At 39.0% G+C, this 27285-nt stretch overlaps 1 protein-coding gene across 1 annotated transcript in view; it reads left to right on the forward strand.

The window, feature by feature from the left end:
* The first annotated feature begins 331 nt into the window (after positions 1-331).
* LOC117505355 (neurexin-1-beta-like) overlaps positions 332-27285 on the forward strand; it is a 513547-nt gene continuing 486593 nt past the window's right edge. The window contains exon 1 of the mRNA XM_034164999.1: positions 332-446. Within this exon, the coding sequence (XP_034020890.1) occupies positions 413-446 (34 nt within the window). The 5' untranslated portion in view covers positions 332-412. The remainder of the gene's footprint in view (positions 447-27285) is intronic.

The following is a 27285-nucleotide window of genomic DNA, read 5'->3' on the forward strand; positions in this document are numbered from 1 at the left end:
TGGGGGAGGGGGGGCTGCAGCATCCCGCCTGTCTTTTGGGACTCAGCTTATGGGTGAATGCTCCCACGTTGGACACGTCTTTCACGACAAGTGTAGCTCGTTCAGATTAAAAAAAACGCACAGTGGGTTGTGACCGGGGCTTTACTCTCTGTCAAACAAATGACAACTACCTGCTATGAAGATTTAAAGCCAATGCCCAATCACATTCACATAAGCTTTTAAATCTTTCATATATTTCAGAGCTTTGAAAGCTCCCTAGTCTAGTTTATTTATCGTCACTCGCAATGGGGATCGACTTTTGACACTTTCTTTGGATATGTCCATAGGACCAAGTACCACCTGTACGGAGGAGTCCTGCTACCATCAGGGGGTGTGTCTCCAGCAATGGGAGGGCTTCACCTGCGACTGCACCATGACGTCCTATGGAGGCTCATTTTGCAACGACCGTAAGCAAAACCTTATCTGTCGTAAATTGTTTTCACTGCGATTTGTTTGCAACTGAATGAATGCGTGGAATGGGTGCTCGCACTCAAGATACCACTTGGTGGCAACCTTGGAAGGAATTTTGTTGTAGTTCGAGTGATGGTAAAAATTGTTGGTCAAGTGGCGCAAGAGAGGTTTTACTCTTTAGAAAGTGTGAAGGACAAAATATCTGAATCCATTAATCAATCATTTAGCATTTGTAAGTTAATTTTTCTTTTCTTTGTGTGAGTTGGGAAACCATCATTAAGTTAATCTTTCTTCCAATGAAGTACTCATTTACTGCTGTTAAGTGCTCTCAATTAGCATAAATGGGGCACTCGACTCGGCTGCAGACTTAATTTGTCATTGAAGCTGCAAAGACGGTTGCTTTTTTGCATACATAAAGATCTCGCCTTTGCAGTTTTATCAGAAGCATTTTATCAGAGCATTTATCATATATATATAAACATTGTGTCTTGAATTACAAGTCTTTTAGTCCTTTTAAAGTGTAGTCCCTTTGATTTTTTTTTCATTCATAATTTCATTTATATAGTGCAACAAATCACAACAACGTTGCCTCAAGGTGCTTCACACAAGTAAGGTCTAACCTTACCAACCCCTACAGCAAGCACACAGGCGACAGTGGTAAGAAAAAACTCCTTCTGATGATATGAGGAAGAAACCTCAAGCAGACCAGACTCTACCAACCATTCATACAGACCATTCTACCAACACACTTGACGATACGAATATACAGGAATTTTTTGGAAATTTTCACTAATTACATCTTAAATGGGACATTCGGCTGCAATGCTATGATTGTGTTTCTTAGTATTCAGATAAAAGATTCACCATCTTATATCAATCACATGCTTAAACTTCACCTTGCATGTGAACAATTGCAATTTTTGACCCACATGGGTGGAAAAATCAGCAACAAGGTGCATTTATGCTTTCTGTGACATCATAGGTTACATTGGGCTTTTTCCAGTCCTTGGACAGCCACCTTGGTCAACGTTAGCATCATGGAGCTGAAGAAGTGAGTTAGACCTACAATTACGAATAAAAGTGTGAAGAAACAACAAAACATTCAAGCAGATGCAAGGCAGCGGACACAGGTATTAAACGTAAGCTACTAGACATCCTGTTGTGAAGAACTTGGGATAAAATCTGGACCTATTTTACAAGAAAATATGACTGAATATCAACTGAACAGATAAGTCGACGTTCACAGCTCCGCCCTGTCAGTTGTTAAAACCAATTTAAGTTACAGTACTCAACTAGTAATAAAATTACCTGTAATTTTGCAGTCTACCACAGAAATAAAGAAACTTTGCAATAACAAAATATGCAAATTTTGTCAATTTCATGTAAATTAGAAGGACGACACCATTAGGGTGCATTCACTCTCTGATGATTAACCCACGGTTGCCAGTGAAGCAAGAATGTTAACGTCAAGCTACGTCGAAATACGCTAGACTCATCAGGAGCTAAGTCAACATAAGTCGGGCGTCGCTAACATTCACTGTGATCCTGGGGAAATTTTCAACATGTTTAAAACTTGTGACATTCATGCCAAGCAGCAGTAAGAGTGGACCTCTGCTAGTATGCCGTTACTGCTCCGTTCACCTCTGCTGGCCAACGTCTGAGGTTTGATTGGATGCGCCATCTCTGGACCACTTAGGCATGAAGGAATAGGTCGGACGAGTCTCAACGATGCACCACTCGCAAATGACCCAACTGCAGAGTTATGTTTCAGTTTATATAGCTTGCGTCCCATGACTTCTAATCTTTGAGTCAATGATGAGCTCTGGAATGCGCTACTAATGCATCTGCTCTATAAACGCAGATAAACTATGTCCTATAGTAAGTCAGTAGATCATGGCAAACATCGAGCTCCACTAGTACAACGTTGCTCGCCTCTGAGCTAAGTCTACCTGTGTGAAGACAGGAAATGTGGACCCCTGGAAGGAGATTTTTGAGAATCTGCTACATCTGCCAGCGTTGTCCACTTTACCTCGTAGTGTGACTGGGCCCTTATCTATGAATATCAACAGCTGACAATATCAAAATGACAAAATTTAATCTCATTCCTTCATTTCAGCAGGATGCGCACTGCACGGTAGTCATCATCCACCATCTGCTTTCCTCTTACGTATGTGTTACTGTCACTTTTTTTTGTTTGTCGTAGTAACACCTCAGAATCTACAACTCACAGATTGAGAGTGGCTTCTCAGCTCCTGAGGTGGCTCAAAGGCGTGCTGTTCAGAGAAAGCTGCCATGTGGTCACCCACAGAGTGGAGGACAGGGAGGAAATTATGGAAATAGGTGTGAAGTGATTCATCTGCTGATGTAGTCGAACGGATGCTGCCCCAGGTTCATGGTCTGTTATTTGGAAAAGCAACTTGGTTCTTCTACTTTGAACACCAAACCCTGCTGTAACTTACAAACTAGTCTGGCTGATTGAGGGAAATGCATAAATCAATGATTAAAGACATGTTGCTGATGCTGTAAAACAGAATTACTGAATCAGCAATGTTTAAAAAAATATATTTTAAATTGTTAAATGCAAAGTATAAACATCAGTGTGGCTTCTTTAAAATAGTAATAAAAAAGTAAATAAATAAAAACAACACATTAACAAATGAAGAAAGTATAGTCCACTTTTAAATACAATTAAAAGCTGTTTTGTATAAGGAACATTTATTTTAAAAAAATACAATTTTGTTTTTAATGGTCATTGTGCTGTAATAATAATGAAAAAAGCATTAGCCTATTAAATAATCATACACAAAAAGTTTTGTATATAATTTTGCAAACTTGTAAAAAAAAAAAAAAAAAAAAAATCAAATTTATATCAGACAATAAAAAATACAGCTTAGTTTAAATGGTCATTTCTGGTCATTATTCGTCAATTATTTTCACACAAGTCCTAATTTGTGGTTGAATAAATTAGTTTACTCACAAAAATTTCAATCATACTATTTTATTTTAAATGACATGGCTACTTTTTGAAACCCTTAAATCTTTGATCTTTTGCTATTACAAATTATGTAAGCAAAAGGAAAGTTGTATTCTGCAAACTGGGTTGCCATATTTCTTCAGATAAATTTTGATTTACTGTCAAGACAGAAAATTTTCTAAAGTTTACATGCTTTAAAATTGGATATGGGTAAATATCAGCTTCATTATGAAGTATTTGTTTCTCCAAATTTCCATGACAAGCAAAAGCAGCATTAAATAATTATAGCGGAGGACAAACATATCAATGGTTAAGATGCTAAAATAAAATGATAAAAAGGGGAAAACACTTTGTCTCGAGATATTGTTTGCAAAGTAACTGCAGGACAGTGTCTTTGTCACTAATTTAATACAGCAAAATTTTAATCCTGCAAGATTTTGTTAGCAGCGTTTAACAATTATGTTGTCAGTTGCTAAGAGAGGTTTGGTCCAATTAGCATTCAGCAGCGCTCAAAGGCTTAATTAAAACATGGGCAAAGGCAGAGTGACAAGCTGATTGACTTGTTTGCAAAAAATCTGTTTTGCTTATTAACTGATGGGTGCACATTGAAGATGCCTCAGCCACTTTTTGTTTTTGGGTTTTTTTTTTTTTTTCTACTTTTTCTAACACTTTCCTTTGATTGTCGTTTGTTGGTGCTACTGTTATGCTGACTGTCGTTTTTGCTACATTGGAATATGCCCGCGCGTGACAGCGAGGGGCTGATTAGCTCAGCGAACCTTTGGCTCTTGGAAGACTCGAACAATGAGACGGAGATAAAAACTGCTCGGCTGGCACGACAGCCCCGCCGAGATAAGCAGAGATCCCTCGCTCCTTGAAAGAAGATGAGGAGGAGGAGGAGGGGTGCTGATTCCTGCGTTTGAGGTGTTGCCTGTGGGGAGCGTTAGCCACTTTGCTATGCTAGTTTCAGAGAGGATAGGTGGAGGTTGCCACCATAGGGGGGCTCAGGTTGTGTGTGTTGTGAGTTTGTGGAGAGTCGAGGAACTAACCTCATCTGCAGCACTAAAATTAAAACTGAAGGGTCAAGTTAAACAATAATATGCAATAATTTTACTTTATATATACATACTTATACTCATTTATACTCTATTTTTGTGAAATCTGTTTCACACCAGCATTTAGCATTCCCAGTAAACATGGCACTTTATGTATTTTAGTCACCTTTCTTTAATGTAAGTATTTCTTTCTGTTTTTCTGTATTACTTTGTGCTGCTGTAACAAGTGATGTTTCCCCATTTTGGGATCAATAAAGTGTATTTTAACTTTAGCATTCAATTGGTCCTTTTGCTGCTGGTTTCGGTCGAGTTCCACCACTCTACCATATTGGTAATTTGTGAATTGTGTTGTTAAGAGGTTGCCATACCACAGTAACGCATAACAGATTAAAATCTGAGCAACAGTTACAGTCACCTTTGCCATGGCACAACTGAGCAACACTGGTTTTACTTTAATAACTAATAATAATTTTCAAGTATATAATTCTCTAAGTGACTGTTAAAAAAAAAAGTCAAATTTACAAACTGCAACTGTTAGAAATCTTGGGAAGTGCAATGAACAAAATCCAATCAGAAAAACATGTTACCAGAACACTTGTATCTTTATGGACATGTCTTATTTTTAAATGTTATTTGAACTTATTTAGCGAAGTAATAAAAAAAGAATCCAACTGAGACTGCAGGTTTTCTTTTTAAGGAAGACCTGGCCAACATTTAACAATGATGTTTTGAACAAATATGTATTATCAATTAAACTTACAGTACAAATAAATGCTTATGAACAAAACGGTTAACTCGGCTGCCACAGCATATCCAAGGTGGACCTGCATGTTTATTTTGGCAGACATTTTACATGGAGAAATGTTGCAAGGGTGGGGTTTGAACCAGGAGCATTCCACACTGAAACCAAGCACACTAACCACTTAATTAAACAACAAAAGAATAAAAATTCAAAGACATAAGCATCAATTAGTAAACAATGACCTAATTTAGGTACATACTGTATTTGTCTATGAACAATATACCATTTATCTGTTAAAATAACTTCACAATGTTCTCAACAATTAAACATTAAAAGTTAGTAACAGATAAACATCAACAAAAATAGTTTTGCAATTCCAAATCAACAATTAAATAACAAAAGAATAAAAATTGAAAGACATAATCATCAATAACTAAACAATGACATAATTTAGGTAAATACTGGATTTGTCTATGAACAATATACTGTTTATTAACTTCACAAATGTTCTCAACAATTAAACATTAAAAGTTAATAACAAACATCAATATAAAAAGTTTGCACTTCCAAATCAACAATTAAATAACAAAAGAATAAAATTTAAAACATAATCATCAATAACTAAACATGACATAATTTAGGCAGATACGGATTTTTCTATGAACAATATATTGTTTATTAACTTCACAAATGTTCTCAACAATTTAACATTAAAAGTGAATAACAAACATCAACAGAAAAAGTTTGCAATTCCAAATCAACAATTAAATGACAAAATAATAAAATTTATAGAAATAAGCATCAATAACTAAACAATGACATAATTTAGGTAGATACTGAATTTGTATATGAACAATATACTGTATCTATTAACAATTTCACAAATGTTCTCAACAATTAAACATTAAAAGTTAATAACAGGTAAACATCAACAGAAAGTTTGCAATTCCAAATCAACAATTAAATAAAAGAAAAATTTAGACATAAGCATCAATAACTAAACAATGACATAATTTAGGTCGATACTGTATTTATGTATTAAGTATACTGTTAACAATAAATCTGCAAATGTTCTCAACAATTAAACATTAAATGTTAACAGATAGGCATAAACAGAAAGAATGTTTGCAATTCCAAATCAACAATTAAACAAATTGTTGGCAAACAAATACACATCAATGAAGTTACAAACTGGCATCAAAAATTACTCAAAACAATTAAGTACAAACAAAGTCTTAACAGTTAAACAACTAATCAAACATAGAATGTAGTTTAAAATTAAACAATCTCCATTAATTAAAATCAATTTAAAAAAAATGACATATAAGTCAGACTCAGCAATTAAGTACAAATTTATCCCCATCAACACTTAAATTTGCAAGCAATCCCTATCAACCAAACAGAAAGATTTAAAAAATGTTAGTCAACATTTAAGCAATAAGAGAATAAATATTTCAACAAATATGCATCACCAATCAAAGTAGCATTTTAAACCAATATGCATCAATTAATTTGACAGATTGATGCCATACATTTTTTAATACTCTCACACTTAAATTTGCAACCAATCTGTCAACATCTAAACAAAACAATAAAAAAAAAATTAGTCAACAATTAAGCATGAAGAGAATAGACTCCAACAAATATGCATCAACGATTAAAAAGTATTTTAAACAAATGCATCAGTTAATTTGACAGATTTATACCATACATTTTTTATAGTTAGATTTAAATTTGCAAACAATGTGTCAACAACTAAACACAACAATTTTAGAACTATTATTCAACAATTAAGTATTAACACTATAAAGATTTCACCAAATATACATCAACAATTAATGTAGTATTTTAAACAAATATGCATAAATTTGACAAAGATACCATACATTTTTTTAATAGTCACATTCTACAGCATGATTGAAATCGTGGGGGGAAGAGTTAAGGTGCAGATGCACATTGAAGTATCCACAACAAAGGGTACTTATTTGGCTCAAAAAGAATACCCTCAAGTACTCTCACTGCATATTGAAAGAAACTCCATCCAAAATCAATGTAACCTACTTCTTACACAGTATATTGGCACAAGGTCACTGTAGCTTTTGGAGTTGTGCTCAGTCCATTTATCACCACTATCCAGTTGTACTGCTTGTAGTGTAGAAAAACAGTAATTCCCCCAAATGTGTTATTAAAGAGTATATCAACCTCTTCCAACTGTGCCTGCATTGCTGGTTTTTATTGTACTTTTTTCCTTCCCTACAGCAGCTCCTCCTCTTTACACCTGCCTTTTTGTCTTTATTTCCACCAGCTCCCACAGGAGAAAATATATTTCATCTCTTGATGTTCAGAGCCTACTGTGATTTAAACTTTTGGCTCAGTTTCTTCATCTCCACTATGTTCTCTTTGCCTTTTCCCTGTGTGGCTCACTACTCAGTCTTGTCTGCGTGAGTAGTCAATCGTCACAGGGCTTGTACAATAACTGAATCGACATTTTTCTTAACAAGCCGACATTCTCAGAATTTCCCGCCGAGATTTCTCTGAATCCTAAGGTAGGACTCAATACAAACAGAAGGAATTTCCAATTTGTGTGGAAAACTTTCAGCTCCAGCCCTACAACCTTGCTTTCATTCTTGAGATGTTGCTCAACATTCAACCAACAAAGCAGTATTGTGCTCTAGAATTCTCAGATTTCTGCGAGGTGTCTTTGATTTGTCTTTTTGTATACTGTACATTTTGTGACTAGCTTTGAAATTATTTCCATTGTTTTTTTCTTCAGTTGCAGAAATCATACACCTACATGTCTGCATATAAATTCATAAAGAAAATCTACTTGATTCCACCCTCATAGAACAAGTTACTGAGTTTAGACTCTGTGTGATGTTAAAGAAAAGTATCTTAACTTAATAGCTTAAGCAACTGTTGAGATAAGTAGTAGTAGGTAGGTAAGCCATCCCGACCAACGCCATCTGGGCCTACATCAAACCTATACTTAAGACCGTAAGACACAATGGAGATGTTTACAAAAAGTGGCTTACAAACAAACAAAACAAACAAAAGATGTTTACAAACAAACAAAACAAAACCTGGCCTTTAGCCAGTTATTCAAGGTGGTATCCAAAATAGCCACCAAAATATGTTTTGTTTGTTACAATGCATTAAAACACATTAAAATTAAGTATAAAGGACTTAATTTTCAAAAATATTAAATGAGAAGAAAGTTTGTTTTAAAATACATCTTTGTCATTATTTCATTCACCCATTTTAAATTAAAAGGAACAAATAGTTGTTTTCCTTTAAAATTCCCCAAAATAACATTTGGCATCCAGTTGGGCTCCATCTTTTATTTGGGAAAACATGCTGATTTGTGTTTTGGGGTCACTTAAGATGCCTAAAAGAAAAAAAAAAACTGGATTGGTTTAGTTCTGAAGGGGTACAAATGGTGTGGTTGTAGTTTCTCTTTAAAATTGAGATTTTCAAAAAGTGGTTTAGCACAGAATTGATGAAAATCATCTGGGTAACTGTCCAAGGAGTTACTATGGTCTGCACTGTGTTTAGAACTGCAATACAAAAAACAGCAATAACAGCACACTTTATGATCATTAGTACGATGGCAGTAGAATATCTGAAGAAATATTTAAGAAAGTGTTTTTTTTTCCCCTTAATCTAACTTTTTATGTTAACACTGCACTAGTAGCAGAGGTTGGCGCCAAACTATTGACCACTTTGAGATGACAACTCCATTCATTCATTCCTTCTCAGATTTGTTGAAAACATAATTTTTCCACAAACAACACAATAGTTGGAGGACTAAATCACTCAAATGTTGAACAGTGTTTGAAAATGACTGTCGCGTTTATTTATTTTTAACAACTTAAATATATCCTTTAAGAACCTTTGGCCATACGACTGGCGATTGTGCTGGAACTACAATTATCGATTACCGCCATATGCCAATATAGCAACATTCCATCATATCAAACATTCCAGGAAAAGGTATACTAAAAACTTCCAGTTCAAAGTAGGACATTCAACATCTTTTATAAAAGGCTTCTCAGGTCAAACCCAGATTAATTTGCTTCCCTCTGGTTGGTAAGACTGTCAAAATGTACTGACAGGTTATATTTATGTAGTAGATGTAAGAGTTTCACAGTACACCATTTTTTATTTTGTTTTCACAGTGAAATAATTTTTCAACATTGGATTTTCTTTCCCTGTCAGATTAAAGCAAACCATGTTGCAGACTTTAGATATGGTTGACGTCAACGCTTGGAATGGACCTTTTGTTTGGCTAATCTGATCATTGTAGAAGTGTTGTTGGAAGTAACTTGCCTTTAAGTAGCTAAAATTTGAAATCAAATTACCACATTCATCTCCAACCCTTATCCTGAAGATCAGTGGGTGACAATCATAACCCACTTTTTCCGCATTAAATTCCACTCGGTGCAGAAAAGTTGGCTGTCCATGCACATTTCGACAAGTACCTGAATACAGTTACCAGCCACTTTATTAGGTACATTGTACTAGTACCGGTTGGACCCCCTTTTGCCTTCAGAACTGCCTCAATTCTTACTGTAGATTCAACAAGGTGTTGGAAACGGCCCCTCACTGGATATCTTCTCTTTTTTGGACCATTCTCTGTACACACATAGAGATGGTTGTGGCATGAAAATCCCAGTAGATCAGCAATTTCTGAAGTACTCGGACCAGCCCGTCTGTCACCAACAACCACGCTGCGTTTAAAGTCACTGAAATCCCCTTTTCTTCCCCATTCTGATCCTCTGCTTGGATGTCTTTACCACATGTAGATGTTTAAATGTATTGAGTTGCTGCCATGTAATTGGCTGATGAACTGTTTATAGTAACAAGCAATTGAACAGGTGTACCTAATGAAGTGGCCGGTGAGTGTATCTTCACCTCATGAATTTCTCACCTGATGTCTGAGGGAACAGAGTTTGATTTAGATTTTCTGGGGCAAATCAAGGAGGATTCAAATGTTAGTAAGAGCCCAAATACCCGTCCCTGTACTCTACTGCTCTATTTTACTGCTTGTCATTTAGGAGGTACGTTTTATGGGGCTAAAATCTTACTTCTTTCAATAATATGTATTGTTCTAAATATACCATATTCCTGCTTATAAGAATATCGTCCTTTTTCAAGATATTTTTGGAAAACCATTTTTTGAAAATCATGTTTTTCTTCATATAAAAAAGGGTTTTTGTTTGAAAATATTGCAAATAAAAGCATATTTCATAGGCTTTTTGTGTTCACCCATGTCCTGACACACTGCTAATTTTAGGACCAAGGTAAGCTTTTCTGATTGAGCATTTAATTTAATTTATTTATTTATTTATTTTGGCTTGCCATCTTGTTACATTACACATGCACTGTATTTCTTGGCTGCTTGAGATGTCTTTGATGACTGGCATTGATCCCAATGAGCGTAAAGTTTGCATCATAACTACTGAGGTGCTGGTGAACTTAATCATCTTTTAAGGAAGCTAGTGAGCACGATGGGTTGCTTAAGTGTTTTGGGACACGTTTCCCAGTAATTTGGTTCCACTTAATATTGCAGATGTATGCAACATGATTTGGGTATCGAGACAAAATTACCTCCCTGTACGGTGCACGAATTCCAACCAAGGATAGATCTAAGGCTCAATCATATTTCTCTTCCCATCCACCTACCAACACATGTGGTGTGCCCATGAATGGGTAGTGCCACTTCACAATGCAGTCACTAAGGTTAGGGGTTGTAATCTTTACCTATGAAATAGGTTGTCACTCTGTTGCCAGTAGCTGACAAGGACATCCATCTCCCCCAAAATGGTGCAAGACTTGCAGGATCCAGTGGGCATGTTTACATTTGCCAGTGATGCCAACTTCATTGTTCTCAAGAACTTCTATTGGCAATGTGAATGCCTTTTGTTTTCTAAAATGTGTGTTACAACAAAACAATAATATTCCTGCATGTGAACACGAAGCTAAGGTATTGCAATTCATTCTAAAACTTTTGCATGCTTATCTGTGAAGTTAATCTACTTCCAACTGTGGGCTTCTTTCCTTCCACTGATTGTGATCCCTCTTCCTGAACTGTCTGTTAGCAAGGCATGCTGGGAATATTCTTATCTACTTTGGTTTGGACTTGGCACCTGAAACTGATGTTTGAAAGTGTGTTTAGGAAGAGTAGATCATCATGGTCCCCCAATGTCCAAAAGAAATGGAACAACCTACCCCATGCGGGAACATACAGAGTGGAGGAGGGGCAGGGTGAAGGCAGAGTATTTGGATTGGCCCTTGAGGTCACTAAGCATGCACTGATGCCTCATGTTGCCATACTCACGATGCTACAGAACCTCATGGGGACCTGGATGGCATCCACTCAGGCAGACAACCAGTCCATCTCCACCTCTTGAAAGTCAATGGAAGCAAGTGCAAATGTGGCTAAACCAATTCCAATGATGACAGTTATGGCATCTCAGCTGTTTATCTATGGTCATATGGCACATTTGCCTGAGCATGATCCAGCATGCAGGTGCCTTGTTACCGAAGACCCCATTAACCAGACGAGGTCAGGCTGAAGAACACGCAACAGATAAATGGTTCCTTGCTACCATTAGGGATGGACCACAGGGCTACCTGCCAGTTGGGACCCAGGGCATTTCCACAAGCTACTGGGTGTTGCAAGACAGAGGAACCAGATTATGCACTTGGACCCGACCTTGGAGCCATCAATAAAGCGCACTCGGAGACTGTCGTGCTTTTGTCGTTTAGTATGCTCGTCACACAGCAAAACAAGAACTAAGAATACTCAGCCCAATGCTGTTCCAGTTCTGAGCTTTCTGTTAGGTGCACCCACTTTAAACATTCACACATTTCAGTACCCTGAGGGAAGGGCAGAGGACAAAATGAAGTGTGGCACATTGAGATGCTAGTAACAAAAAAGTGATGCCCCTGGGTTATCGGCTTTAGCTGGAACTGTTGTCAGGGCTGAGGACACAGAGTTGCTCTTCACTTTTTTTTCCTTTTAGTCCTCATCTCAACTGCCCTTGTATTCTTTCTGACTTGTCACATTAAATCTTCTTGTATTTTAGCAGTATTATTTTGACTTGGGGGGCTTTTGCTGACAGGAAGTCTAAAGTTAATTAAATGGTGTCTGGAAGCATTTTTTCATTTTAAGCCATTAACTTTTCTTTTTTTTTATTTTTTTTTTTTGGCAGTACAAAAAAATAAATTGAAATAAATTGGTCACAAAATATTTGTATTAATGTCACCTTAATGCATCGTCAGTGGTGGAAAAATTTAATTTAAAAAAGTTGATAAATTCTAGCGTTAATTTTAAGTATTAAAACATGAACAATGGCAAAGCTTCTATGTGCAAAAAGTATGAAAACATGAATAATGTTGCGATTCTTTTCAGTCCATCCTGTAGGTTATGTGCTGCCATTGACTATTTTCTATGCTTATTGCATTGGACGATGACGCTTCAATCAAAATTTCAGCACAACAAATTCCCCATGGAGTTCTGTGCATCTTAAAAGTACAGTACCACTGGGCTTGTTTTGTTTTTAAAGTTTAAAAAAAAAAATGCTAAATATCAGTTTCCCCAGTCACTCAGGAAAAACTGTCATTAATTTGTTTGTGTGTGTATGTGTGTGTGTGTATGTGTATATATATATATATATATAATGTTTGTCCATGATCAAAGTTATGCACACACACGCAGAGCTTTTGTCTTTTCTGCGTTCTGCCACAAGCAGGTGCTTTTGATTTTGCAAACCCGCAATCAGACGGTGGCAGAAGACATCAAAAGCAATACACTCTTCACTCATGGTAACGGCAACATGACGCTAAAATAAAATGACTAAACCAATTGAACTACAAAACACAATAAATCAGTAACACTAACACTGTTAAACTCACATAAAGCACAATAACATTTAAAATTAAAACGCCAAAACCCAAACTCCCATGGTGCATTGCAGCACAATGTCCATTGTTCACTGTTGTTAGCTAACATCACTAATTTCTCCAAAAATATTAGTCCTATCAACATTCTATTTTTGCTGCGGTCATCCTTGACCCAAAATACATAAACATACCAAACGGCAAATGTCGGCTCTCTACAGTTTCTCCGTAATTGATACCATACGCACGCACGCACACGGAGGCCACTTTGCTAGTATTTTATATACACATATACACACACACACACACACACACACACATACATACATACATACATACATATATATATATATATATATATAGTAAAACTCACATATAATGGATATATCTGGGCATGTCCAGACTGCTGTGTCCGGTATATGCAAGGTTTTTTTTTGTTTTTTTTATGAAAATGCACTGCGGTAGAGCGGAACATTTTGTTTGATGTGAGCGAAAATCCATCATACAAAATCCTATGTATACTGTGTTTATTACATAGACAACCATACAAAAGCATAGGGACTTTTGCTTTTGTCTGGTCAGTGTGAATATTCGGTTTATGCGATCACGGTTTACATGAGTTTTACAGTGTGTGTGTGTGTGTGTGTGTGTGTGTGTGTATATACACACACAAATGTTTATAGATTCAATGGTAATAATCTTTCACCAAATGAAATATTCTTTCCATTGGATGATGAATGAAAAAAAAAAATTTGTTTTATAGAACTGCTAAAAAGGTGATATTTTATTCATTTAGAAACATAAGAAAAGGGACTTACATTTTGGTGTGCATCACTAGTCCTTTGACATCAAGAGGTTCCAAACATTCCATCACAAATTTTAAATACCAGTCCAATGTAAATTGTACAAGAAAAAAGTAAAAGTGTACACTGCCGTCCACTTTTTTCAGTCCAGCCAAAATCGCAACGGAAAATTGAGTTCCTCATCCGACAGCAATTCCACTTCAACTGAGACGTCCCAGCGAATATTATAAATGCTTCCAGATGGCTTACAGCGTAGTGGATTTGTTTTTGTTTTTTTGTTTTTTATTTTGTGTTAAAAGAATGAGCAGCGTCAATAAGCTGCTAAGTGCTGTAGTGTACGCAGTGGTCACAGCGTGCAATGGGACAAAAAATATGGAACCAAATTTGCACGCTAAATGGAACACAATGGCAAATGGGACGAATGATCAATATCATGTGACATACAAACCATATATATATATATATATATATATATATATATATATCATGTCACCCACTTACCACGTTATCATTAGCATCTGGTTTATTTGCTACAGCACCAGAAAACGCATCCCGTTGAGCCAGCAGCTGCTGCACAGTGCACATGCACACAGATACATATTTGGAACAACAAACTGAAGCGAGCCTTCTTAAACCCCTCTTGCGCTCGCGGGGGTGCACGGATACACGAGAGGAGCATTTGTTATTCAGTGGCAGCTTGGAGTGATTGACTGGTCTATTTGTCTCTGCGTAGCGTATAAGTGGGCCACTTGGTATTCTGCCTTATTCATCTGGAACCAACTCGGAGAGAGATGCGGAGCGAGCGCGCGCAGGACAGGGAGCTTTGTTTCTGTCTCTCTCACTGTTTATGCAAGTACGACGCCAAGACCTGGCGACTGAGAGAAAACAGAGATTCACTTTTTGTGTATCTTTGTGTTTGCAATGCATCAGCTGGGCTTCGTCAAAATGCGTGTATGTGTACAATGAATCCAGCTGCCATACGTAGTGCTGACAGGCATACTAATAAAGTATAGAATGCCAGAATTATGAGAGCAGTGCTGGTGTCTGCATTTTCCCAGTACCTCATGCTTTTTGGCGTCCAAAAGCCCACTTTATCCACTCCAGTAACCACATTGAGCTCCCGCCAGGCAGCCGACACTGACCGTTTCTTGTGCTGCATCTGTATTATAGATGAGCTTATATTAGTGGCGTTAATGAGCATAATTGTTTACTTTTTCCAGTCTGGGTTTGTACCTATACCATTTAAGCCACCACTTACTCAGGTATTCATTTGTGATTCCAGTTGGGGCAAACACCTACAACCTTGCACGTACAAAACCATGTTGGGTTTTTTTTTCTGTCTGACTGAACTCAATAACTGACAGGAGTCGGACTTCAAAAAACAGATGTTGTATTGAGATGGATGCCTGCACTGACAACCAAGTCAACGAAGGCAGCTCTGGGGTCTTCCAGGAGCAAACGTCACATGCACCGTTGCAACAAAAGAGCCCGCATCTTAGCACTGAGCTGTTCTTAATTCTGAAATTGACCGCACCCAGGTGGGCGGTCTTTGCCCTGTCGTTGTGTATCAGTGGGACTATGTGACTGGCTGCAATACTGGTGCATCAGTGTGGTAAGCGGGTGACGTAATTGTGTTGTTTCTTCCAGCAGCATGTCATATCATGTCATATTTTTGTCCCACATGGATATGAAGCACTTGGTTTTTATCAGTTGGACTGCCCGCAAAGAAGCTTGGTTAAATCCAGTTTGTAACACTAAGTGATCTAAGGACACTTGGGCGTTCAACATGGAACATTCCGACAACCACTTCTATACCCCTTCGGCCACCGCCACTTCAGTTATACCTTTGTCCACCCAGTCAAGTACTTGAACCTAAAACCATCTAAATACAAAGCCTTTTTTAAAGCGCCGTTCATTTTTCCATACAAGCAGGGCCTATACCCAAAGCCACCACTTTATTAGTTATTAATCTGATATTCTATAAGTCATCACATCCCTATTTTATCCATGGAGTGAACCTTGTACCTATAACCTTCCTTTTATATCCTTTAGGCCATCAGATCCTAACAGTTATTAGTTTGCCATTCTAAATTGGTCTTGAATTAAGAACTTTCCCAAAGCCACTTCTATATCTAATGGGGAACCACTTCATCACAGGTGTCACCATTATTATAAAAAATTGTTGCGTCATAATAAAGTATATTTTGGTCAACAACTCATATTTCATCAATACTATTATGACATAAAGTCCCAAAAATAATTAGATCTTTCAACAATTTACTTCAGTGAATTTGTACCTAAAATATATACTTTAAGTATTTTTATTTGGGTGAGTTTTAGTTAGATTAGAGTGGCTTTATTATTGTTGTAACATCCTCCCTTTTTTTTTTTGCCATAGCTTGAACACAAAGTGAACCACCTTCACCATCTCTGGAGCTCACCAGTGTTGCACACTTTGCCATCACCTGCCTCACGTTAATGCTTGATAAGCTTGATAGATTTCAACAGGCGTTGGTCACGCCAAACTCTTCAAGCAGTTTCTCCTAACCTGACTTAAATGAGCTTGATCGCCGAAACGCATTCAATCTCATACTCTCCAGCATCTCTGCAGGCAAGTGCTTGGTCACCGCAAAATGCACCAACATGGAATCAAAAGAATAAAGCGTAAGAGTGAAAATCAAGCAGCTGCTTGGTTTCGGCTAAACATAGACTGTCCCACTGGTGTTGTGACAGCAATGACTACTTTTGTACTGTACCCATAGAATTCACATTATGGGATACGTGTTCTTAAGCACTCATACCACTTATTTTAAGTAGAGAAAATATTAAACAATTATAAAAATATAAAGAAATGAAATTGAAATTGTTGCCATGTGTGATGTCCATTTAGCTTAATGGATTAGCGTATCATCAACAAATGTATGATTTTTGGGCTAACAAACAATTTTGACAGTTACGTTTTAATAAAAAAAAGTTCAAAATGTTTAGTGGAAGCTAATTGAACTGTTGATGGTTTTCAAAGTTAACTTTAAAGCCAATCTACTAACAAAAAAGTTAGCTTTGCTAATTAGGTGTTAGCTGGTGAGCCAAATTGTGCCATCTATCACTCGTCATGGCATTTAGGACAATTTTACGGTCAGGTCTTAAAGCATGCGCTAGAGCTACACATTGTCACTTTCACCACATAACCACCACATAACTGCTTGGATGGTTCCCATCCAATCGGTCGATTCCGCCAACCCGACCTCTCAAAAGTAAGCATCTATCTACCACAGCCAGGTGAAACGTGGGCATCTGCTGGTCCATCTATTGACGCTGGGGTCCTCGACACTGAAGCACCAATGTGTTGAATCAAACCCGGAGAAATGCACCACATGGACAAAACATTCTAGTTGATATTCCCTCGCAATGTTAAAGGCTCTGTGTCGAAATTCCTTTTTAGTTTTTTCAAATTGTTTCTTTTGATACTCTGTGTGCTTCTTACCCTGTGCTCTACTGTCTTTTTTGTTTGTTTGTTTGTTTGTTTGTTTGTTTGTTTGTTTGTTTTTGAAGCTCCAAAAGAGCTGCTGTCCAGACCAAGCAATTACCTGGTGGGCTGAATCCTGATTTATTTGGGCTTGATATTGTTTTTTGTTTTTTTGTTTTTTCCTTTTTTACATTCACAAGCATCTTCTCTATCCATCAGTTCTGTGCGTGAAATGAGATGAGGAGAGACGTTGACTTTGGAACTATCTTCCTGCTCGCGCACGCTGTGAGAATGAAAGCCAGGATAGAGAGCTGAAATGACGGCGAGAACGCGATGGAAAGAAGAAAGCATGAGCGATGAATGAAATTGTGCTTGGGCCTGCAAATACAATTTCAGCTCATCCAGAAGGGGTTATTGCAACGTCTGCTGGACTTTTGAAGTCACCGTATCAAGAACTTCAAGGGGGATTGGCTGAGGGAGGGTGGCCACATTCTGATGGTGATAGTGCTGAGGGCAGCAGGTAAAAATAATGCTCCATCTTACTTAAAATATGGTTAATTTAGAGAATTAAGATGGTAATTTAGTAGTTAACCAGTTTGAACACCTTTAGTAAAAGATGTATAATCCATCTGAAAGTAGTAGAGGAACAAGGTTAATGTTCGGAGACACTTCCACTGGGATCCAAGTTTAAAGTCTTTTTAGGTTGCCTGAAGATCACTTGATTGTCCCTTTTCAAAGCAGCACGCATTTTTGTCAGGGGTGAAAATGAGGCCAGTTTTAGGTAAGAATTCAAACATGTTCCAATCCTGTGAAACGGCATGTCAACCTACTTGGATCCTCCTATTGGCTTTTCCAGAGCGCAAAGACAACAATCTTTACTTTTTTGCATCCGTATCTCTGACTCCTCTCTTCGACCATCTTTACTTGGGTTAATATGATTAATGCAAGTGAGATTACATGGAACAGTGTTTGAACCGAATTCTTAATGCTTGCAGCAGCATTGGCGCATTCTTATTTGAAAGCTATCTGTAAGACATCAAGAGGGTCCCTGGACTTGGACTGGTACCCTGTCCAGGGATCCTCTTGCAGCTCAGGTTGAAGCAGAACCAGAAATTTGATACCTCAATGATGAAATTCCCAGTCTATAATTTCAAGGGAACACTCATCTATATCTGGGGGGTACTTTTTGGAGATGAGGCTAGACCGCTGGTCTACCTGCAGTGGTTGCCTTTTGGAACCACGGTTGGTTTAGGAGAATGGTGGAAGTAGAAATGCTCATTACCACCACAAGTTCATCACATCCATGATGGATTACCTACGGCGATAAGGTTTCAGCGGTCAAGTTAATTTTGGCGCTGTACTAGGATAAACGGAAGCCAGTGGAACCCAGGTCAAGTTTGGAGCATGCCTTCTGCATGACATCTCCCAGTGGAATTACCTTGGTTCCCAGTTACCAATCATCCATGATTACTGAAGGACGTGACCACAGGAAAAACTGCTTCTAATATCTCCAATGGCTCCCATAAATGTGGCATAAACTACTTTCCAATATACCAAAATGCTTGGAATGCTCTTTCACCTGTCTTATGTTGTAAAAACCAACAGTCTACCACAAAAACCCATCACAGCTATTATTCTGGACATTAAATCTTTCCTCCTTGAATGTCTGACTGTGGTGCCGCTGATAATCAGCCCCACATCTGTCTTTTTCTGAAAGCCAAAAATACAAAAGCAACATTTTACTTATTTATTTTTTAAATTACGGTTTGAGTTTTATGTTATACCAGTGAAGATTTACCAATCCTAGCTTGCATTTAATTAAAGATTTGATGAGCTTTTAAACCACAGTGTGCATTAAAGAGCAATTAATGGGGCTTTGTAATTGCTCTGAGACCACTCTAGCCACTTTCAAACATTATAAAAAGACTTTCACTGTACGCTGGAACAAGAGCGCCATGACAGATATTTGCGGTTGTATGTGTGGGTTTGAGGGTAATGTGGAGTCAAAATATCCACAGGGTGAAAAAGAGGCGAAAGCAATTATTTTTCACCGGCACTCAGTTCGCACATTTCGTATTAGGCTGTGCTTTTGATGCCTCGTAAATAGAAGCATCATGCATCTGACTCGTGTCAATACTGTGGACCTGATTGAATTTGGTGGCGCAAATGGACTTGCAAATGGTATGCACGCCTTCTAACAACCTGACATCAACCTGACTTGGAGACAGATTTATTTTGTGTGTGTGTGAGATACATTTTGAATGCGAGCCCAGTGTTGATATGGTATTAGTTCCAGTCAGGTGCTAAAAGGCTTTGTGCAATCCTAAATTTGTTCCATATTTGTAGCAAGTGTAGCACATTTTACATATTGAGAAGCAGAGAATTTGGTGAAGAAATAACCCACGGAGGGCTGTGGAACAATTCTAAGTGGGTATCAACTGTGATGTGTGACAGAAGAATCAAGGATGTCAGATTTATGATTGCCTTGGATGGTTGCCATTCAGGATCTACAGTGGTTCAGTTGGCCTGGGGATGCTTGTGCAGTATTAGTGTTTTCATCAAGGCCCAGAAACCACATGGCCAGTGCCCACAAACCATGTGGTCAAGGCCCAGAAACTGTGAGGCTAAGGCCTGGAAACCACAAGGCCAGTGCCCACAAACCGCGAGGTCAATGCCCGAAAACCACCAGGCCAGTGCCACAAACCGCGAGGTCAATGCCCGAAAACCGCCAGGCCAGTGCCACAAACCGCGAGGTCAATGCCCAGAAACTGCTAGGCCAGTGCCACAAACCATGAGGTCAAGGCCCGGAAACCAAAAGACCACTGCCCAGAAACCGCAAGGTCGAGGCCTACAATCTTGTGGCTCATTAGAAAAATTTTATTCTGTATTCACGCTGTTCTTTTTTTGTTTTTGTGTTTTGCTTTGTTTGGTTCATTCATTGGTCTTTCTGTTATAGCTCCTCAAGCGGGAATTCGCATTGCATTACATAATGCATCACAAACTTTGGCAGAGAGAACTGTGAATCCTGTGATCGGTATTTGTTTTCAGTCCTTAGCCCAAGACTGGCACCTGGTTAGTATCTTGTTTCTTACTGTTGTGATGTCCATGAGTCCACGAGGATAAGTGACTCACAGGATGTCATGACACCCATCGGCCTGCAGCTACCCATCACCTCTTGCTCCCCTTCTTGCTTCTTTTCTGGGGTATCAAATGTGTAAAAGCACTTTCACGTCCGCTTGGTTTAAACATCTGGACTCTGGTTTGATTTGATAACTATATAATCTACCCTGGACTAAGATCTCAACCAAAAGGCCATTTTTTTAATTTTTTTTTTTGTCTGACCAAAGTGTGTCAAATTCTTTAATACTGTCTTAGTTTTTGCTCGACTGTCTTATCTTAAGACACGCTTACAGACGTGCACGCTCTTAAAGTCCTAAGAAAGTGTGCTGAGGGTGGCCACGTCTCCTTAAGGCGTCAGCAGACAGAGAAGCCTTTAGTGAAGTTGACACGGTAGATCATCAGACCTGACGCTTGCACACATGCACCCACATCCTTTGTATTTTTCCCTGTGGGGGTAGAGCTGTCGATAAGCTGAGCTGACACTCTCCTCTTCACCTAGTCTCCACTCTGTCTTCTACACCTCCTTTATTCTCCATGCGTCTCCCATTACTCAGTTTTCTACCACAGTTGCATCAATGCTCTCTGAGGAGCTCGACAAGTTCCAAATAAATCACTGGAAGGAGAGCTGAAAGGTGTTATGTTCACAATAAAATACACCCCTTTTTGGTTTTATGGACACTGCCTTCATCAGAATCTTGAGCCTTTAAAGCCAGTAAAAGTTTGTTGGGGTTTTTTTGTACCAAGAAGCAGTGTGCTAGAGTTCAGAAGCCTATGGAGAGCGATTGTGTGCTTGAAATACTTTACACCACCAAACAAACATTTGCAGCTGAGCAGGCTGGGACAATGTAGATGAAGTGTCTTGTCCAAGGTCACAGACAGGTAGTATGAACAGGAATCAACCCCAGGTCTAGAGATTTACTGTCCAAATCCAGCCCCACTGTCATATTGAGTTTCTTCCTTAACAACTATGGCCAGTTCCTCTGTAGACTTGTCTTCAATGTTGTAGTAGAATCTTTTTCTGAATAATCTGTGGATTGGTCATGCATTTCTTGGGTGTGGTTGGGAAGGGTTCAGTGCCCTTAACTTTAGAGATGATGGTGCCTTTTATCAGAATCAAGCAATATCCTGTTTGGGATGCCAAACAGGTTGAGCATTTGTCAGTCGGTGGTGTGAAGTGGTTTGACACAACTGCAGGATTCAGGAGTAGGAGCTGTGAGTTTGACAGGGTTCGGTACATGCAACAGTATCCGACGCATGAGGTAAAAACGGGGTTCAAACACAGGCAAGCAGGTACAGGACAAAACTCACAGAAGAAATTTTCAAACAAAGGCACAAGGCACGACAATCTTGCAAGGAACTGACAGGAGAGGTGCACTTATAAAGGGGAAGGGGAAATCAGGAAATGCAGGACGTGTGGTGGAAGGATCTAGAACGGGGTGTGGCACACAAGAGGGAGGAGTGGAGGGAAACGCCCAACACCAGATACCTAGACATCCAGACAAGAGAAATCCCACACAACAAAACCCGATCATGAACAAAAAGACAACAAAAACCACACAACCCAAACCCCAACCAAAACCTCAGTCTGATCAGGACAAGATTAGACTGTGCTGAATGCTTGATCTCTAAAGTAACGGGCAAATAAGATGCATGGTGACATGTAACTTCATTACAAAACAGATGGTGCATACGCAGTTATTTTCTGAATCCTATTAGCAGAACGTATGTTGCATCACTTTTCTACCAAAATTCCCTTCATTTTTGACCCCTGTCCAAAAAATAATTTGGCCTTTGTCACTATTTTAGATATTTTTACCCCAAAACTACATAGCCTTTGGTGGTCCAAACAATACCTTTTTGAATTCCCCATGATCAAAAAGTAATGGTGTGCTTTTCATCTTCATCTTTCATCACATCTTGCCTCAAAATTGGTAAAAAAATAACTCTGAAACAAGTATGTTTGTGGAAGTCTTGTATCAGCCAATAATATCGGCCAACCAATATATCTGTCGGGCTCTATAGTGCAGCAGATAACAGAATATGTACAGAGGAATTGTGCAAATGTTAATAGAGGCACCAAATTCGGCACAAATACAGCTTAGACGTTACTCTTTTGGAAAAAACAATTGGCCATTTGAATTTTCAGTAGGTAGCCAGGTAGAGGTCAATTGAAGAATTACACAGGGGTCAAAATTAAAAGATGTTATTTGTCTGATCACAAAGATTCCAAAAAGGTATAGTTTGGACTATCTGTGACTGAATGTTCTGGAGTTTGTACAGGAGTCAAAAGTTAAAGTTGCTCTAATTTTGGTAAAAGGTCATGCAAATTATTGGTGAAGTTAATAGAGTTTTAAAAAGGAATAGACTGCACCATGTGTCATGCTTAGTTATGTTACGGGTTAAGACATGTCACATGTCATAGAATCCAATGGACGCCGACATTGTTTGACCTTTACTTTGCAGATCAAGCATTCAACACAGTCAAAACTATAACATTTATTATTCTTTTGCCACCATCTCTGTTTGTAGGTGTGTAAAAATAAAAGCACCTATTTGCAGCAGAATGCAGAAAAGACGAAAAAGCGTGTCTGCGTATAACTTTGATCACGGACAAAACTGTAGAGAGCTGACATTTGCCGTTTGGTATGCTTATGTATTTTGGGTCAAGGACGAACACTGCCAAAAAAGAATGTTGACAGGACTAATTTTTGGTGAAACTACCGATATTAGTAAAGAACAACAGAATAATGTGATAAGTATATTCTGGACTCACATGCCCATCTAGAGGGGGGCGGTAAATCATCTATATATTAAGAGCAGCGTGCATGTGATTTTATTTAATAAATTCAATGTATGTACATAATAGAATTGCAAATATGTTAAAAAATACATGGACGACGCAAAGTGAAAACACATTTCCATTTTGGTCCTTTTAAAAATCAAATTGCATAATAGAAGTCAGAATAATAGTGTGTATATGATAACAAGAATGTAAACAACTTGTCTATACATTAAGACAGTTAACATAAGAAATATGTAATTAACAGGAAATCAAAAGGCTGAGTTCTTGCTCTAAAAACCATCTAAACATTCTGACTCACACACCATTCCAATTCATTACAGAAACTTTGCATAATTTATTACCACCCTTGAAAAATGTCAGCTACCTATTTTATAAACACTATCCAATCTGGACTCCGTGGCTCCCCACGGGCACACACTAGTGTGTTGTAAAAGTGTTTCAACTTTGGTTTTTGACCACTGTACAGACTAACCTTGGCCTTCCCCACTATTTTTTGCAGTTTGTAACCCATACCTCCACAGCATTCAACCACAGATGGTCTAAACAACACTTTTTGGAATACTAATGGCTGCACAAATATCATGACATGTATTTCAATATGACTGGAGTGTTTTTAAGTTTTGAGCTTGCTGTAGTCTTTTATTGACCCCTACAGCTGGCTGCGTAACTGGATTATAAGCGTTGTTTGGTCACAGTCGGTGGCACTGATATCCCTCTTGTGCCGTGTACTACAGAGTGCAATGTTGTGCATTCCTCATTGGGAATCCAATTGTTCACCTGCCGAATTTGATAATCAGTGTGGACTAATTGGATGCTAAGGCTCTGTTTGCACAGATAGTGCAGCACAGGTTTTCCAATCTCTGTTTGTTGGTGCAATATTTCATTAAAGTCTCTTTGTCGCTGCTGCTGCTGTTTCTGTCAGACTTCATTTGCACCGCCGCAGGGGAGGTTTTGTGTACATATTGAAGAACAAGCTTTTTGCTTATGTTGCTACACACACACACACACACACATTTATGGGATAATTAGTATTACAAATATACTATCAGTGGAGAATGAAAAAAAAATCATTACAAATCAGTTTGTTTGTGCAACTACCGAACAATCGGGTTGCTTGCAACGGTTCTTGATTTTTGTGTATTTAAATTTCTTGTATTTGAAGAGGGTGAAGGATCGATTGGTGTGAGGATTACAAAGCAGACGAGTGTCCTTGAGCAGAGCAGATATCACATTAATAACCAACGGTGATGACAGCCCACTTCTCTCTGGCTACAGCCACTTTGACTGCAGGAAAAAAAAATTTCTGCAAAAATGATAATGTATGCGTTTGGGCCCATTTGTTATGCAACACTCATCAAAGCATCAAGAAGAAATTTAATCGGGAGATGTGGGGGAGGGGGGGCTGCAGCATCCCGCCTGTCTTTTGGGACTCAGCTTATGGGTGAATGCTCCCACGTTGGACACGTCTTTCACGACAAGTGTAGCTCGTTCAGATTTTCCCCAACTGTTTCTGGCTCCAACCTCCTACGCGCGCGAGCTTGTCTCCCATCCCCATGCTTGGCATTTCTTGCATTATTTATGCCTGGCGGCTATTCTTTGTAGCTCAGACTGCCCGCTCAGCTGGTGTGTATCGGTGAAGACCACATGCAGACCTGACAAAACATTTCCTACTGTAAGAGCTTTTTAAAGCTGAAGGGGGAGGAAAAAAAAGTGGGATGGAAAGGAGCAGAAGAATGACGTAGAAAGAAAATGCTGCATTGGCATTCTGGTCAACCGCCTCCACCCACCCACCCACCGCCTGATGTCACACTCAAACACAGCCTTGGGTAAACAAACAAGACTATCAGCCAATCCCAGTACTACCCCTTTGCACTACTGCTTCACACTACCGTTCCACTTTGTACGTTCACACCAAAGGAAGGGTGTCATTTCTTTGGGTACCCCTCCAAACACCTCTTCAAATAGAGTTCTTTGAGATGCAGACACCACCTAGGTATAGTAAGGCCCAATACTCTCCCTTTGCCCTACCATGTCTTTATTTGCCTCCTTCATGTTGATGTGATAATAGAAGGGAATGGGTGAAGTGGTAGGTTGAAGACTGTATTGGGATTGCACCTAAGTAGGGGTTGGACTTGGGCTACCAATATGTCGACCTGGGTTTGATTCTCCGAATACTCTACCGGTCTGTATCCATGGATCACACACATCATTTGCTTTGTGAGTTGTAGGCTCTCACCACTTCACATTTGATGCTCTGTGGACTGATACAGTTTGTGAAGATAAAGTGCTATAGGTGTGTGGGAAGAAAACTGTATATATACTATGTCTTCATGAATATTTAATATAGTCTAGTTTTGCTTGCCCGGCAAAGGTATGCCTTACATTTTCGTTATAACAAGCCTTCCAGGAATAAATGGTTCTTGGTGTCTAGAGCTTGTTGTGAACGATGTAGACATTCAGCAAAAACAAAATGTTCTGTACTTCCTCTAATTCCTGCTTATCATGGAAGAAATTTCTAGGTGTAAATTTAATTTTTCAATTTAGTTTCATTTATATAGGTTGATTGACATTGAATCTCAATTCTGAGGCTGTTCTGTAAATTGCGAGCTCTTGCTTGCCTCTACTGGTGGTTGGCTCTCACTGCAGTATTGTATCACTTCCTGTTCCGGAGCACAGCGGTGTTTTGCTGTATCTGTTAGCTGTTTAATCTGCGCAGTTAGATTGATCTAGTTAACTAGATAACGATTTGTTTCACAGTGTAATCTTCACGTGCCTTAACTAAAGCACTCCCTCTGCTGAATCACCTCTAAATTATTTACACATTATTCACTTTGTGTGTTTTTAGGAATCCGCTAGCTTAGCACAGCTACTAGCTCTTAGCCGGTTTAGCATGGTGGCTTCTCCTGTCTCTCCTGCACTTTTCTTCTCTGGGTGTGAACTGTTTAGTTATTCCTCGGCCTCCTTTAGCAGTAATGGTACTTGTAATAAGTGTAGCTTATTCGTAGCTTTGGAGGCCAGGCTGGGCGAATTGGAGACTCGGCTCCACACCGTGGAAAATTCTACAGCTAGCCAGGTCCCTGTAGTCGGTGCGGACCAAGGTAGCTTAGCCGCCGTTAGTTTCCCTCTGGCAGATCCCGAGCAGCCGGGAAAGCAGGCCGACTGGGTGACTGTGAGGAGGAAGCGTAGTCCTAAACAGAAGCCCCGTGTACACCGCCAACCCGTTCACATTTCTAACCGTTTTTCCCCACTCGGTGACACACCCGCCGAGGATCAAACTCTGGTTATTGGCGACTCTGTTTTGAGAAATGTGAAGTTAGCGACACCAGCAACCATAGTCAATTGTCTTCCGGGGGCCAGAGCAGGCGACATTGAAGGAAATTTGAAACTGCTGGCTAAGGCTAAGCGTAAATTTGGTAAGATTGTAATTCACGTCAGCAGTAATGACACCCGGTTACGTCAATCGGAGGTCACTAAAATTAACATTGAATCGGTGTGTAACTTTGCACAAACAATGTCGGACTCAGTAGTTTTCTCTGGGCCCCTCCCCAATCGGACCGGGAGTGACATGTTTAGCCGCATGTTCTCCTTGAATTGCTGGCTGTCTGAGTGGTGTCCAAAAAATGAGGTGGGCTTCATAGATAATTGGCAAAGCCTCTGGGGAAAACCTGGTCTTGTTAGGAGAGACGGCATCCATCCCACTTTGGATGGAGCAGCTCTCATTTCTAGAAATCTGGCCAATTTTCTTAATTCCTCCAAACCGTGACTATCCAGGGTTGGGACCAGGAAGCAGAGTTGTAGTCTTACACACCTCTCTGCAGCTTCTCTCCCCCTGCCATCCCCTCATTACCCCATCCCCGTAGAGACGGTGCCTGCTCCCAGACCACCAATAACCAGCAAAAATCTATTTAAGCATAAAAATTCAAAAAGAAAAAATAATATAGCACCTTCAACTGCACCACAGACTAAAACAGTT

The sequence above is a fragment of the Thalassophryne amazonica genome, chromosome 23 (assembly GCF_902500255.1).
Source record: "Thalassophryne amazonica chromosome 23, fThaAma1.1, whole genome shotgun sequence".
Classification (NCBI taxonomy): domain Eukaryota; kingdom Metazoa; phylum Chordata; class Actinopteri; order Batrachoidiformes; family Batrachoididae; genus Thalassophryne; species Thalassophryne amazonica.